This window comes from Dromiciops gliroides, chromosome X (assembly GCF_019393635.1).
Source record: "Dromiciops gliroides isolate mDroGli1 chromosome X, mDroGli1.pri, whole genome shotgun sequence".
Classification (NCBI taxonomy): Eukaryota; Metazoa; Chordata; class Mammalia; order Microbiotheria; family Microbiotheriidae; genus Dromiciops; species Dromiciops gliroides.
The window spans coordinates 79,441,285-79,455,513 of NC_057867.1; the positions used below are offsets into that span (position 1 = coordinate 79,441,285).

The 14,229-nt window shown below is 50.5% G+C and overlaps 1 protein-coding gene across 5 annotated transcripts in view; it reads right to left on the bottom strand.

Moving 5' to 3' along the window:
• Nucleotides 1-14,229, bottom strand: part of LOC122734067 (phosphatidylinositol-binding clathrin assembly protein-like) — a 38,314-nt gene that overhangs the window by 23,170 nt on the left and 915 nt on the right. For all 5 annotated transcript variants that reach the window (XM_043974752.1, XM_043974750.1, XM_043974749.1 and 2 more), the window contains exons 2-9: nucleotides 12,528-12,670; nucleotides 11,533-11,608; nucleotides 9,913-10,015; nucleotides 9,191-9,284; nucleotides 7,949-8,060; nucleotides 6,985-7,091; nucleotides 5,540-5,581; nucleotides 4,503-4,588 (exon numbers count right to left, since the gene is read on the bottom strand). In XM_043974752.1, coding sequence (XP_043830687.1) covers nucleotides 4,503-4,588; nucleotides 5,540-5,581; nucleotides 6,985-7,091; nucleotides 7,949-8,060; nucleotides 9,191-9,284; nucleotides 9,913-10,015; nucleotides 11,533-11,608; nucleotides 12,528-12,670 — 763 coding nt within the window. The remainder of the gene's footprint in view (nucleotides 1-4,502; nucleotides 4,589-5,539; nucleotides 5,582-6,984; nucleotides 7,092-7,948; nucleotides 8,061-9,190; nucleotides 9,285-9,912; nucleotides 10,016-11,532; nucleotides 11,609-12,527; nucleotides 12,671-14,229) is intronic.

Consider the following 14,229-nt stretch of genomic DNA (forward strand, 5'->3'; position numbering starts at 1 on the left):
CCCTTAACATGGCATCTATGCTAACCTATGGAACATACACAGACCTGACCACCTCCTTCCTCACTGCCCAGGACCGCCAGGGTGAGGAAGAGGAGGGTGGCAAGACAGCCTTGTTCCTCTTGAACAGCCTCAACAGCCTTGAATTGACAGGAGTCCCAGAATTCTTCACAGTTCTAACTGCTCCTCTTGCTAGGAATCAGTCCCATTGATACCGTAAGTTTAGACGGTTCACACCTCTCATCTAAAAGGGCCCTGGGATGCATTCCTTCCTGGGCCATCCCAACCCCAAGTCCCTGTGAACCCTTCCAGCCACTGGAGGTCAAAGGTGCCCCTCCCCCTCCCCTATCCCACCTGCCACACCCTGCCCATTCCTATTGGGGAGGGGGACACCAAAGCTGGGTGGCAGCCAGTCACTTGCTGCAGGGGTGAACTCTGTCTGATGGATGAATGCCTAGGGTACAGAAGCCACTTCCTTTTCTCACCTCCCTTCAGCTCCAGCCCTAGCTCATCAGGCGCCAAGGGAGAATCTCTGGTAAATGGTGGATCTTTTCTGCCCCTGTTGGCTATTCTATGAAGCAGAGCGATCCCTCATGAACCTGAACACTTACTTAAAGACTTTCTCACAACTGAATCTTCAAAAAACAACCCTGCAAGGTAGGTGTCATTAATATTTCCATTTTATAGCTAAGCAAACTGAGGCACCAAAAGATTAAGTGACTTGGTGAGGGTCGCCAGCTGGTAAAAGCCTAAAGCAGGATTCAAATGCAGGTCATTCTGACTATTCCTAACTACACGCTGCCTCTCAGGATTTCTAGGAGCAGGTATGGATGCCTTTGTTGGAGGAAGGTACCTAAAACAAAGAGGTCACCCCCAAAAAACACCACGTTTGGCAGAAAGGGAAGGGACTGGCAACAGAGCAGACGAGGAACACTTTCCAACTGACTGTTCAATGGGTTTCCATCCATTTAGGAGTAATTGTGGCTAGGAATGAACAAAAAAAGAATGGGGGTGTGGCAGATGGAGGACAGCCTGGGAGTCTGAGAGAGAGGGAGGGACAGAGAAATGGGGAGAAAAAAGAAGGGACCTGCTGGAGGCCTGTGCCTAGGGACAGAGAGATAGGAAGAGGAAGAGAGAGACAGAAAGAAGAAAAAGGGATGAAAAGAGAGAGAAAAAAGGTGTGTGTATGAGGGGGGGAGGGGAGACAGAGAGAAAGGGAGACTAAGAGAAAAAAGAGTGAGAGAGAAAGAGATCAAAGGAGAGACAAACAGAGAGATCAGGAGAAGTAGGGTCCCAAGCAGTGGGGGTGGGGATCTGTGGAGATTAGGGAGAGAGGACTGAGAGTATGGACAAAGGGTGTGGACTAAATGCCAATGGAGGAGAGAGGGAGGGTCCTGGGGGTATCTGAGTGAGGACAGAAGAAGGGAAAAGAGATGAAAGAGTCTGGGGTATGAAATAGGGGTCTTTGGGGGGTGGGGGAGAAAAGGCCTAGAGGCCTGTGAGTGGGGACAGAGAGATGAGGAGAGGGAAAGAAAGACAGAGAAGAGAGAGAAAGAGAGAGGGAAAAGCAGGGGCAATGTGAGCTTATGGGGAGGGACAGAGACATCCAAAAAGAGAGGAAGGGTCCTGAGGGGAGGGGGTGAGGGAGAAAAAACAAAGGGCATGTAGGGCTGTGAGTGGAGGCAAAGATGGGGGAAAGGGAGGGGGGAAGAAGAGGGGAAGAGAGAGGGAGGAGGGGGAAAGAGAGAAAAAAGGATAGGGAGAAAGGAGAGAGAGAGGAAAGAGAAAGACAGAGAGAAGGAGAGGTGGGGATGTGAGGGCCTGTGAGGAGATACAGAGGCAAGGAGAAAGCAAGGCAAGGGCCTCAGGGCCTATGAATGAGGAAAGAGAGATGGGGAGAGACAGACAGAGAGAGAAGGAGAGAGAGAGAAAGGGGGGGAAAGAGTGAAAAAGAGGGAGGACAGAAAAAGATGAAAGAAGAGACACAGAAAAAGAGATTGAGAGAAGAAGGAAAAAGAGGAGGAAGACTACCTGGGGGCCTGAGGACAGGGGGACATCAGAGAAAGAGAGATGAAAAGAGAAAGAGAAGGGCCTGTGTCAATGGGCTGGGAGCCTGTGGGGGGACAGAAAGACAGGTAGAGGCCTGGAGGCCTGAGGGTGGGGACAGAGATATGGAAAGAGAAAGACAGAAAGAAAGGAGAGTGAGAAGGGAGGAGAGAAAGCAAAAAAGAAGGTAAAAACTGGAGAGAGAGAGGAAGGCCAAGGGGCCTGAGGGAGAAGGAGAGAGAGGGAGGGGACTGAGGGTACGGGCTGGAAGGGGAGGGAAAAGGAAGAATCTAGAGGCCTGTAAGTTGGGACAGAGACTGGGGAAATAAAGAGATAAAGACATAGAGACAGACAAAGACAAAAACAGAATGAATGAGATATGTGGGGAGAGAGACAGGACAGTGAGAAAGAGGAAAAGAAAACTAGAAAGGGAAAAAGAGAGCGACAGAAAGCAGAGCTAGAGAGATAAAAAGGAGGAGAGAGAGGAGAGAAGAGAAAGTTGTTAGTGGGGACAGAGGATAGTTTCTGAGGGTATGGGTTGGGGGCCTCTGAGGTGGGGGGAAGGAGAGAGAAGAAAAGGCCTTGGGGCCTTTGAGTGGGGACCAAGACAGAGTCAGAGAGACGGAGGAAGAGAGACAGACGAATAAAGAGTCAGAGAGACACAAAAGGAGAGAGGGGGAGGAGGACTGGGGGTTGCCTGATGGAAGGAAAAAAGGAGGGAGGGATAAAGAGATGAAGAGAGAGAAGGGGTCTGGGATCCTGTGGGTAGGGAGATACAGAGATGGGAAAAGTGAGAGAGACAGAGAGAAACTGAGAGGAGAAGGAAGGCTAGGGAGTTTGAGAGAAGAGAGAAAAAAAGAGACAGAAGGGGAGAGAGAAAAAAGAGACTGTATGAATGGGCTGAGTGTGTGGGGGAAGAGAGTTAGGGGCTTATGAGCCTGAGAGTGGGAACAGAGAGATGTGGAAAAAGAGAAAGAAAAGAGAAAGCAAGAGAGAGTAAAGTAGGGTGGAGGGAGGGAGGGAAGGAGAGAAGGGGGAAGAGAGAGAGAGAGAGAGAGAGAGAGAGAGAGAGAGAGAGAGAGAAAGAGAGAGGGAGAGAGAGGGAGAGAGAGGGAGAGGAGGGCCTTGGGTCCTGAGGAAGGGAAAGAGAGAAAGGGAGAGAGCAGAAGGGGCATGGAGGCCTGTTAATGGGGACAGAAAGATGAGGGAGGAGGAAACAGACAGAGACAGACAGAGCAATAAAGAGGGAGGAGGACCTGGGGACCTGAGGTGGGGGGCGATAAAGAGGGAGAGACAGAGATGGGGAGAGAGAAAGAAGGGGTCTGGGGTCCTGAGAGTAGGGAGACAGAAATGGGGAAAGACAGAGGTAAAGACAAAGGGACAGAGACAGAGACAGGTTTGGGAGTACTAAGGGTAGAGGAGATAGGGCGAGACAGAGAGATAGGGAAAGGGAGACTGAGTAAGGAAAAGAGAGATAAAGGCAAAGAAAGATAGTAAAGGAGAGAAAAATGGAGAGAGGGAGGAGGGCCTGGGAACTGGAGAGAGGGAGAGGGACAGAGAGATGGCGAGAGAACAGAAGGGGTGTAGAAGCCTGAGAGTATGAAGAGAGGTGGAGGGGGGAGAAGAGAGAGAAAGGAAGAGAAATGTACTGAAAAAGCAAGATGAAAATTGAGGGAGGGCTTCTGGGCCTCAGGAAAGGGGAGAGAGAAGGGGTCTGCAGGCCTGTACATGGGAACAAATAGAAGGGGAGAGAAAGACAGAGACAGAGGGGTATGGGGAAGAGAACTGGGGGGGCTTGAGGAAAGGGAAGAGAGAGAGAAGGACAGAGAAATGGGCAGAAAGAAAGGCCTGGGTGAATGGGCTAGGAGCCTGGGGCATGAACGGGGGCAGGGACGGAAGAGCCTGGCAGCCTATGAACGGAAACAGAAAGAGGGAGAGAAATGGAAACAGAGAAAAGAAGAGAATGAGAAAATGGGGAGAGACAGAAAGGGAGAGAGACAGAGGAGAAAGAGGGAATGAGAGATAAAGGGGAAGAGATGGAGACATAGATCCGTGCCACTCTAAAAGGGATGCTTTTAACCTCAGAAACCTCTAGAAATGTAAACCTGGCTCCTTGCTGCTCGTACATTCACTCCCAACAGGGGGAGCCCAAGGGTGCTTGGTACAACAGCCAGTACCAGGGACAGATCCCCCACTGTCTGCTCACTTCCTCAGTCATCCCCAGTGAGAAGGGCAATGACTGTCCAATCTTTGACTTAGCTCTCGGGTACAAAGGTGTATGGGTAATATGTGACTTCATAGGGTCATAGACTTAAGGCTGAAGGGGGCCTAGGAGCCTCTGCAAAGAGATGTCTCTTTCCATTCCCTTCTGGGCCCAAGGTACCCAGTGAGAAGGGCAACAGGGCAGGCATGTGGAGGAAAATAAAAGGTATGGTAGAAGCTGGTATGTGGCCACTTACCTGTAAGCTGCCAAAAGTTCCTTGGTCCGGCGGCCTTCCAAAGAAGCCACATGTTGTTCTAGAGCTTCAAACAGGCTGCTTGGGGCCTAAAGGGAGAAACCTCAGAGATCAACGTGGGCCACTGGGCCCTCCTCCACCCCCAAGCCCCTTCTGCGGCTCCACAGCAAAGCCCTGGCAGATGGTTGTTCTGTCCCTGCCTGTTCTATATACACCTGTCTCTGGAGGTGTGCTGTGCCCTCAGGGTTGGGAGCTTAGAGATCATCAAGTTCAACTGAGGCCCTGAGAAGGGCAAGGACTCTCTCCAGGTTCCAACAGGCAATAAGTGTCAGAGCTGGGGACACAGGTTCTCTTAATAAAGACTGAATTGCTTATTAATAATAATTCCCAGCATTTATAGAATGCTTGAAGGTTTGCAAACTGCTTTACAATTATGATCTCATTTGCTCCTCACAATAATCCTGGGAGGTAGGCACCATAATCACCTCCATTTTACAGATGAGGAAATGGAGGCAGGCAGGGTGTCTCACAGCCTTGGGGCTCATACATCCAAAAGTGTAAAGTCAAATTTGAACTTGGGGCTTCCAAGTCCAGGTCCAGCACTCTACCACCCCCGGCAGCACCACTGGCAGCACGAAGCCTCTGACCCCTGCACTGGCTGTGGCAGAGGGCTTTCCTCACTGACATTCCACATAGTGATGGAAGCACAAGCAGGGACTGCAAAGAGGTGTCATTACCAACGACACGCCATAGGAGACCCCATTCACCTCCCACCTTTGGTCCTTAAGGAAATTCACAGGAAAGCAGCGGAATCCATTTCATCTTAGCTCATACTACCCTAATCCTGCCCCACCCCACCCCACCATGCCACCTTGCCATCACACCAATGGAAGAACACCAAGACACTTGAACGCATCCCTCAGGGACAGTGTTTCAGCCACAAGTAAACAGATTCTCAGAATGGAAGCGATTAAATGGAATGATCCCTGAAGGATGCAGGAGAGAGAAATAGGCTAAGGCAACTCCAAGGGGACACTCACCTGAGTAAGGTCAGGAATGTCAGCCTGATCGATTCCAACTTGCTGGAGTCACCAGAGAGGCAAGAAAAAAGAGCAATGAAGACAGTCAGTGGCAAAGGCACAGAGGTCTGTGGTATCTGCGTGTCCTCCTTGCTTCTTCCCTTTCACCCCCCCCCACCCCATCCAACCCTCCCTAAAGCAGCCAAGAGACGATTTTGAATGTTCCAGAAGTATCCATGGCTCCTCACTGCCTTTGGGTTTGTTTGGGATTCTAGCCCCTCTCTCAGGATGCCCTGAGAGGCCATGTCATTTGGCCAGGGTCACTCAGTCTGTGTCAGTTTTCCAGGCTGAGTTAGCCAAACAGGCCTGCCTGTTGCTTCCCACTCGGCTCATGCTATCCACTCACTCCTTCTTAGTGCCTTCCGCCTTAGAGGTATAGGCATAGGCCATCACCCTTACCCATGATGCCCTCCCTCCCTGACTCTATTATACTTCCTAGCTCCCTTTGAGAGACCTCTCCTGACTCCCCCGGTTGGTGACACCCTCCTCAGTCACTATGCATGTTGGACTATGCCTGTGTTGACTTATCTAGGAACCCATCATAGCTCCAGTAGAGTGGAAGCTCCTGTGTTTGTGGCCTAGGCCCTAGCACAGCGCTTCACCAAGAGTGTGTGCTACATTCACACTTGCTGACTGACCGGCGGAACCCGTGGAATTGGGGTCTGCTTATGTTACAGTGGAAATGCTAGTGAGAAGATTCTTCCTTTCTGGCCTGGAATAGCTACGTCTGGCTAGAATCCATTGTGTACATTTGAGCCAAGCCCCAAAGAGCAACAGAACCTTCCTAGCAGGCTCGGCTCCTCTGGGGAGCAAGAGAGACTCTCCTCATTTTCCTGCAGCCATGGACAATAGGGAAAGCCCAATGTGGACACAACACTACACTACCCCATGTTGACTTCAACCTGCTGACCCTCAACGGATGCCATCTGATCTTTATAGGGACAGTCACTAAGATGGCCAGACTGTGGGGCTCTGGCATTTAGGTACAACTGCCTTTTTACTCTTCTTTTTGTTCTTTGTAACAAGGGATGGCTCCCTGGGCAGGGGAGGGGAAAGGACCGATTGGGAAATAAAGGGGAGTTAAAAATCCAAGAGTAGCAACATTTTTCGAAAAGAAAGTAATTCAACAGCAAATGGGGGAGAGGCAATGCCAATCTCCGCCACCCTGGATTGCAAAGCATAGAAGATCTCATCCTTTCCCCACAACTAGCCCAGGGGAGCAGGCACTACAAAGGTCAGTCGTCCCATTTTAGAGACAAAGAAATGGAGGCCACAGAGGGGAAAGACACTCGTCCAGAGGCCTAGAGTCCATAAAAGGCAGGGGTGGGATTTGAATCCAAGCCTTGCTGACACCGGGCAGCTAGCCATGGGAACAGGAACGGAGAGAATGGCTCTGGTCATGTTACCTCAGCAACTTTCAGGAACTCGGATAATTTGGCCATTCTTCCCAGGAACTTCTTGTAACTCTCCAGCCCTTCTTTGCACTGGTTCTTCTTCATGTCAAAGTACTTTTCTAAAATAAAAGACCAAGGCTCCAAACACCTGGGCAGACTCCAAGTGAGTCCTAAAGGGGCCACTCTCAAGATCCTAGCAAAGAGCTGCACCTAAAGTGCTTTCCCCTTGCAGTGATCACTTGGAAAGGAAGCCCCTTCCCTTATCTCCTGTACACAAGCTTTTGGAAGCAAATGGATTCACAGAATGAAATACCCCCAATTCGACTGGAAGCCAAGAAAAGAAAGGTGCATTTGGATTCTCTTGGACCCAAATGGCTTGGAGGCCCAGACCGAGGACTGCAGCAGCATGCAGACTTCCTCTGTAGCCATGCCCCTTTCCCTGAGTTACCTGGGGCCTTGGGGTGACAGAACTTGGCCGGCAGGTGTCTGGGGCAGGGCTGGAAGCCAGCTCTTCCTACCTCTAAATATGGCCCTACAAATGAGTGAATGCTGATAACAAATAAAAACTAGCTTCAATGGCCAAGAGTCAGTCTAGAGCATCCAGTCCCAGAACTGAATTGCTCAGCCATTTCATGGAGTAAAGCAATATCCTGGAATCTCTGAGCACAAAAAATGAAGAGCTATTTCAGTAGAATATGGCAATCAGAAGGCAGGCTTAAGGCCCTGCTGCAGAGACCTGGAGAACGGGCATGAGTGTGTCAATGGGACCAACCAAGGCATGCCTCAGGACTTGGCAAAGGCTGCATTTGTCTATAAGCAATGGCCTTGGCAGCCTCTGGGTAGCTTGGCTTACACCAAGGAAAAGGGAATGGCTTTGAATAAAGGGAATCCAAAGAGAACTCAACTGAATTCAGAAAGCAAACTGCCTCCCTCCCTCCCTGCCTCCCTCTGTGACCTGAGGAAAGGAGCAACGTACCAAGCAGGTTAATAATCCCCTCATTGTAGGCTGCGAACAGCCTGATAGAATCCTTAAAGAGGTGCATGAAGGCCGAACTGATGACACCATTAGTGAGCTCATTGGGATGTGCCTGTGGATGACAGGGGAAGCAGTGAACAGGTGGGGACCAAATCTCCCATAGTCTCCATTTGCAAACAAATGCAAAGATGGCTTGGAAAATGGTCCTGTCAGATCATCTCTCATTGCCATCCCCAGGTAGGTAAGGAATTCTCAGACCAACAGAAGCTCAGAGGCAATTGTCAAAGACAACACGGAGATTCTCAATTATATGACATTACAAAACTTCCAGACAAACAAGTAAAAGTAGTGCAGCTAGGCTAAGGAGAGAAGAAGTAAATAAGGGGAAAAAAGGGTTCTATTGAATTGCTCAGAGGAGGGTTTGGTATCCAAGATATAAAGACAAGAGAAATACCCAAACCAAAAGCCGTTCCCCACTAGATCAAAGACTAGAACAAACAGCTGCCAAAAGCAGAATTGTAAACTATTAACGGCCATCTGAAAGAACGCCCCACATCACTAATACTAAGAGAAAGAAATCCCAACCACTCCAAGGTTGCCAACTGGCCCAGATGACAAAGGATGGTCAGGAGAGACAGGTCCTCCAGTGCATTGGTGGTAGAACTGTGAATCAGTACAACCATTCAGGAAAGTAACTTGGAATTGGGCAAACCAAGGGACAAAAACATCCACTCTGTGACCCGCAGAGGGCATTACTGGGCTTAGAGCCCCATGAGGCCACTGAGAAAAAGAGAGTCCTCATATACACCCACAAAACTAAGAAATGATACGTGTGAGGAATCCAGAAAGGGCTGGAAAGACCTAGGTGAACTGATGCAGAGGGAAGTCAGCAGAGCTAAGAAAACAATCTACACAGTGACTATAACCATGGCAGTGGAGAGAGCACTCCAAACACGAACCACAGAACAAGCATACATGAATGCTGGGAAATTCCAAACAACAGGCTGGGCCCCAAAGAAGATGCCCCCATCACACCTCTGGAGGTGGGAGTGGGCACATTTTGCCCAATCCTTTTCACCCTCTTGATGGGTTATGCTGACTTCTTTTGTTCTTTTTCTTTAAAGAAAAAAGTCTATGTTATATGGGATGGCTCAAGGGACGGGGAGGGGCACAGGGAAAATTGAGGCAAGGTGAAAACACAAGCGAGCAATTCAAATGTCTTTTTAAAAAGAAAATCCTCACATCAAAATCAAGTAGAACGTCAAGCTGGTTCTGAATAACTGGCAGGGTTTTCAGAAGCTTGTCAGTACCCATGGTCCTCATGACTCCATCAGGCCTGCAAAGACAAATCACGGATGTATAGACAGCTGCTGTGTGTGCATGCACATGTGTGCAAATGCATGATACATGTGTGAATATCCACACGCCCCACATCCACATGCACACCACACTTGTGTGCACACTGCTAGTATGTAAGCTCCCCCCCCTACTCAGGTGGCAAGGTCTATGCAAGAGCTGCTGTTCCTTGCTGTGGCAAACAACGAACGTGATGCCTGCCTCAGGGCTGTGCCAGGCCTGCCTGGTTGCCAAGCCCATCCCCTGCAGCCCCCCCCACCCCAAGTGAGCAGGGCCAACCTTCTGACAACAAACACCTGGTGTGGCGCCAGGCTGTGGGCCCACCCTCTGAGATGAGGACAGCTGGCATGAAGCCAGGAGCCTCTGCACACCATGCTGAGAGGGGCACAGGGCTCTAGCCGAGCCACCCAGGGCACACACAGCTTTCTCCATGCGGAGTCTGGCCTGCAGAACAGATAACAGAGGAGGGATACACGAAGTCCAGAGTGACAGGAGAAACCCCTGCTGCTACTTGGAAATTGGCTGCATTCTGGGGAAACTACAACATAGCAAGAAACCTATATGCAGGGTTGCGTTTGCTTTTTGAAAACCTGAAAACATTTACTAACCCTCTCTTCATTTTGGTGAAGTCAACTGCTACGAGTCTATATGAAAGGGCTTTTTCATTCAAGTATCTGCTATACCGCCTGATGAAGGTAGACATATCATAACCTAAAAATGGAGACATCTGGGTTATTTCCAATTGATCACATTTCTTTCTACATGCTAAAGACAAGTTGTGCCCAAGACTGCAGGTCATCACACAGTCCCACAATCCTCAGCGAAAACACCCAGTCCTAGAACTGTTGTTCAAGAAGGGGTGGCCACCCTTCAATGCCATCTCTTCCTGCATCTCAGTAACTCATTCAGAAGGCCCTGCGAAGCCTCAAGATCCTCCTGGAGCCAAGGGAGCTGGGAGGCAGTGGAGGCAGGGACACTGCTGAGCAGGTCAAAGGCCACATAGGCCTCCAGGGATCTCAGTCAACTTGGAAGAAGTGGGGCACGCAGGCAGGCTAACGGCTGAGCTGAATCTTTGATTCAGATGGGGGGGGGTGGGGCGGTGATCCCTGATCTGCCCCCTCATTTTACAGAGAAGGAAACTGTTGGAGAGCTGTGGCAGAGCCGGGATCAGGCTTCAGCCTTCTTGGCACTCAGGGCCTGGTTCTTTGGACAGACCTACAGAGCCCTTTGCAATCTCATCTCTTAGCTGGATTTACCATGACCCTGTGGGAATGATATGAGCTATGAAATCTGGCGAGGCCCCTCCACACTCCTTGTTAAGACAACTAAATCATGTGGCTCACTGTTGGAGAGAATAAGGTTTTCTTTTTCCAATACCCTCATCATTTATTTTGAAAATGATAAGTATTAAGGAAAAGAGAATACTGTATTCTCTCCTAAAAAGTAAATCCACTATTTTTAAAGAGAAAGAAATGTGGTTCCAACACTAGACTTGTGGCTTGTGAGCGGAAGCGCCAGGTAATTGTGGCTCCGCCAAAAGCTGCCTCACGTGGACCAGGTGCTCAGCAGAGGCCTGTTAAAAGCACACATGGATGTCCAACACATGGGACCTCGGAAACAACTTCCTGCCACTACCTTCTGTTTGTGGCCTGCCTTTTTGGGGGGAGGCAAGGTCTCACACACTGTTGGTGGTGGTGGTTGTGGTTGTTTTTAACAGAGAATCATGGACATATTCCATGAAGGAGGGGGTGGTGTGCTATTATTCATCACAGGCCTTATTTAAAAAGCAAATTGGTCACTCAATCCCAGAATCTGACCCTGCCTCAGCTAGAGCCATCCCTTCTCCAACATGCCTGTCAAGCAGTCAGCTAGCAGTCCCTCAGTGGGAGGGGGGAGCCTCCTATCACCCCATACCACCCAGTCCTCCCTCTTCTAGGAACCTCTGATGGCCAAGGCGCTTCTCACACCCAGCTACTTGACCTCATTGTGGCTCCTGGCTGTGTCCTCACCCACACGCCGACACAGCCACACTAGGGCCCTTCAGACACCACATCCCTCCCCACCCTTGTCTTCTCTAGGCTCAACCCTTTCTGTCCATCTGGGGAATGCGAGCATCCAAGATCAGCAGCCCAACACTCCTGGTTTGCTGGCTCTCTGGGGTCTGCAGAACACTCTGGTGGGCCAGGCCGAGACTCGACTGTCAGACTGCCTTTCATTCCCATTCTTACCTTGTATGACGCTTTTATCCAAGAAGTTGCTTAAATTGAACAGGCTATTTCGTGATGCAAGGTACTGCATGAAACGCTGTGGATCAAAACGGTCAGGAAGCTGACGTTAGTTTTCTTTCTTTAAAACAGAATGGATTTAGGATTGAATCTTTGGGGAATTCAGGTTCCCTATTACTTTCAATCTACTGCAAGAAAGTGACAGGGCAGAACCACCCCACCTGCACAGAGAGGGCCACCTAAAGATCCCTGGCCTTATCTACCAAACTTCCCCTTGGACACTGGGCAGTCTCCCCTGGCCTTTGGAGCTGCACCAACTCTCCCTCCAGGCTGTTCCCTCGCCTGCCCACCCACTCATTCTGTTCCCATAAACTTTGGAAGAGGAAAAGAGTCTGGTCATGTCAGATGGAAAACCACAAGGGGAGGAGTAGGAGCTTCAACTATCCAGTGAAAAAAGCCAAATCAGAGTCAGGAGGAAGAAGGAGAGGATGAAGGAAAAGAAAACAGATTCTGGCCTGCACTATGGACAGCCTAAAGTAGGGAGAGTGACTCCCTCCACCAGAAGTACATAGCAAGTTACAGCCGGCTGGGGAGGGATGAGCCCCCAAGCACAATTCCGGCAAATTATCTCAGGAGGACAGAGGGCTACCCTGGGAGTCAGGAGGACCTCCCCTGGCACCTGGGGAAATGTCTCTCAGACCCAAGAGTCAGAGCTCAGCCTGATCTACATTGGGAGAAGTTGCCTCTCTTGCAGTTCTTGAAAGTGAGAAAGGGATCCTTGTGGCACCCTTCCCCCACCTCAGTGGCCAGTGGAACCCAAGTCACAGGTCCTAGCAAAAGAACCCCAGGTCAGTCTACACTCCTACCATTCACTGAAGGTCCTTCCTAAGATACCCACAGAAGCAGGCCTTGGCCTAGCACTCCCCAGGAGGATTTCCAGATACCAGAAGACCCCAAAAGTCAAAGGGGAGGGGAAAGAAGCACAATCTTCACCTTACCTCATTGCCATACATCATGAGGTGGTGGGTGGTGATCAGGGCCTTGAAAACAACCACCCAGCTGCTGTTGACTGTGCGCTCCAGGAGTGTGTCGGCCAGCTGTGGTATGCTCATGTTCAGCTCATTCGTGCAATGAATCAGGTCTAAATTAGAAAGAAGTGACATGATCGATCGAGCCCTAGTCCATGGCCCAATGTGACTGTCTTCACCACAAGTGTCCATCCAGCCTGAGTCCATGGCCCAGTATGACTTGGGCAAGTGCCCACTGAGCCAATTCTTCAACACCAGGGCTCTCAAAGGTGATAGTTCCATTTCACCCCCTGGAGAGTCCCTGCCCCTGGCCGAAACAGGACTGAGTCTGAGAAGTCCCAACTCACCCACCCACCCACCAACCCATCACGTTCACAGTGATTTTAAGTTTTGTTCTCTGAAGAAACAACTCAGGAGGGAAGAGACCTGTGGAGCTTCACTCATGCTGCTCAATCTGTTGCACCTAATATTTGAAGAACCTGGCAACAGCACCGTGCACTTTGAATTGGAGGGGCCAGGCATCTCCAAGTGGGAACCAGTTAAGACACTACTCCCAAGTCTCCCCAGGAGAACCTGGGTTTGAAAGAGGGAGTTGGCTGTGGGAGTGGGTGAAAAGAATTCCAGAGACAGTGAGGACAAGAGACTTCAGGGGGATGAAAGGGCAGAAGCCTGTGGGCCTACCAGTGGGATCTGGTCAAATCCCTCAGTGCCTGAGCCCAGCCCAGTACTGCATGCCACCCCACCCCCCCAAACAGGCCCAGAAACTGCGAGTGGCCTACAGTCACAAGGAAACATTGACTTGGAGATAGGCTTGTCAAATGGGCAGGGAGAAAAAAGTGCCACATACCAACTGAGAGGCTTGCAGGAACTCTGAAAGGACTAGGGGGTTAAGGAAGCTTCTGGGGAAGGCTGGGACCTCTGAGCCCCGAGGGAGCTATCCTCAATGGTCAGGGAGTAACTTCAAAGAGTAATCAAAGCTCAGGCCCCCCACTGGGCAACTGAGCCAAGCAGCATGCCAAGGGTCATGGCTACCCCTTGTGGCATAGAGCCAAAGAGGGTCTCCTGATGCCCTGAGAAGAACAGTTAGTTTGGCTTCAAGTACAGGGCCTGGAGGTTCATTGTAGCAGGCCCAGCACCACTCCCCCTCCCGCTCCTACCCCCACCCCAATCCAAGCCACAGTCATTCCCAAGCCTAGCAGCTAAGGGATACAGAAAGTCTGGGAAGATCTTGGAAGTGTGTAGGGAGCAATATGTACTGAATGCAATCTTTAGCTCAAACCCCAAAACACTGAGTTATGCCTGTTACCTGCTCCCTCCCTAGTTATGCCCATTACCTGCTCCCTCCCTCCCTTCCTCCAGATCCGGGATGATGGAGAGAGTACGGTCTGAGCTGGGAAGGCAGCTCAAGTTCCTTCCTCAGGCTGTACTTCACTGTAGGACAATCCTGCCGGGGCAGGAGGGTAGTCCAGGGGAGAGAGCACCGGAAGGAAGACCTGGCTTTCAAGCCTGCCCCCCCCCCCCCAGCTAGGTGTGGGCTCTGGAGCTGTTTCTGACCCTTTCGAGGGGTCATTGGTAAAACGAGGGGGCTGGGCTCCGTGACCCCTAAGGTGCCTTCCATCCTTAATAGCCAATACCTACCTGCTAGTTAAGATTAGTCTGTGACCCCAGGGGA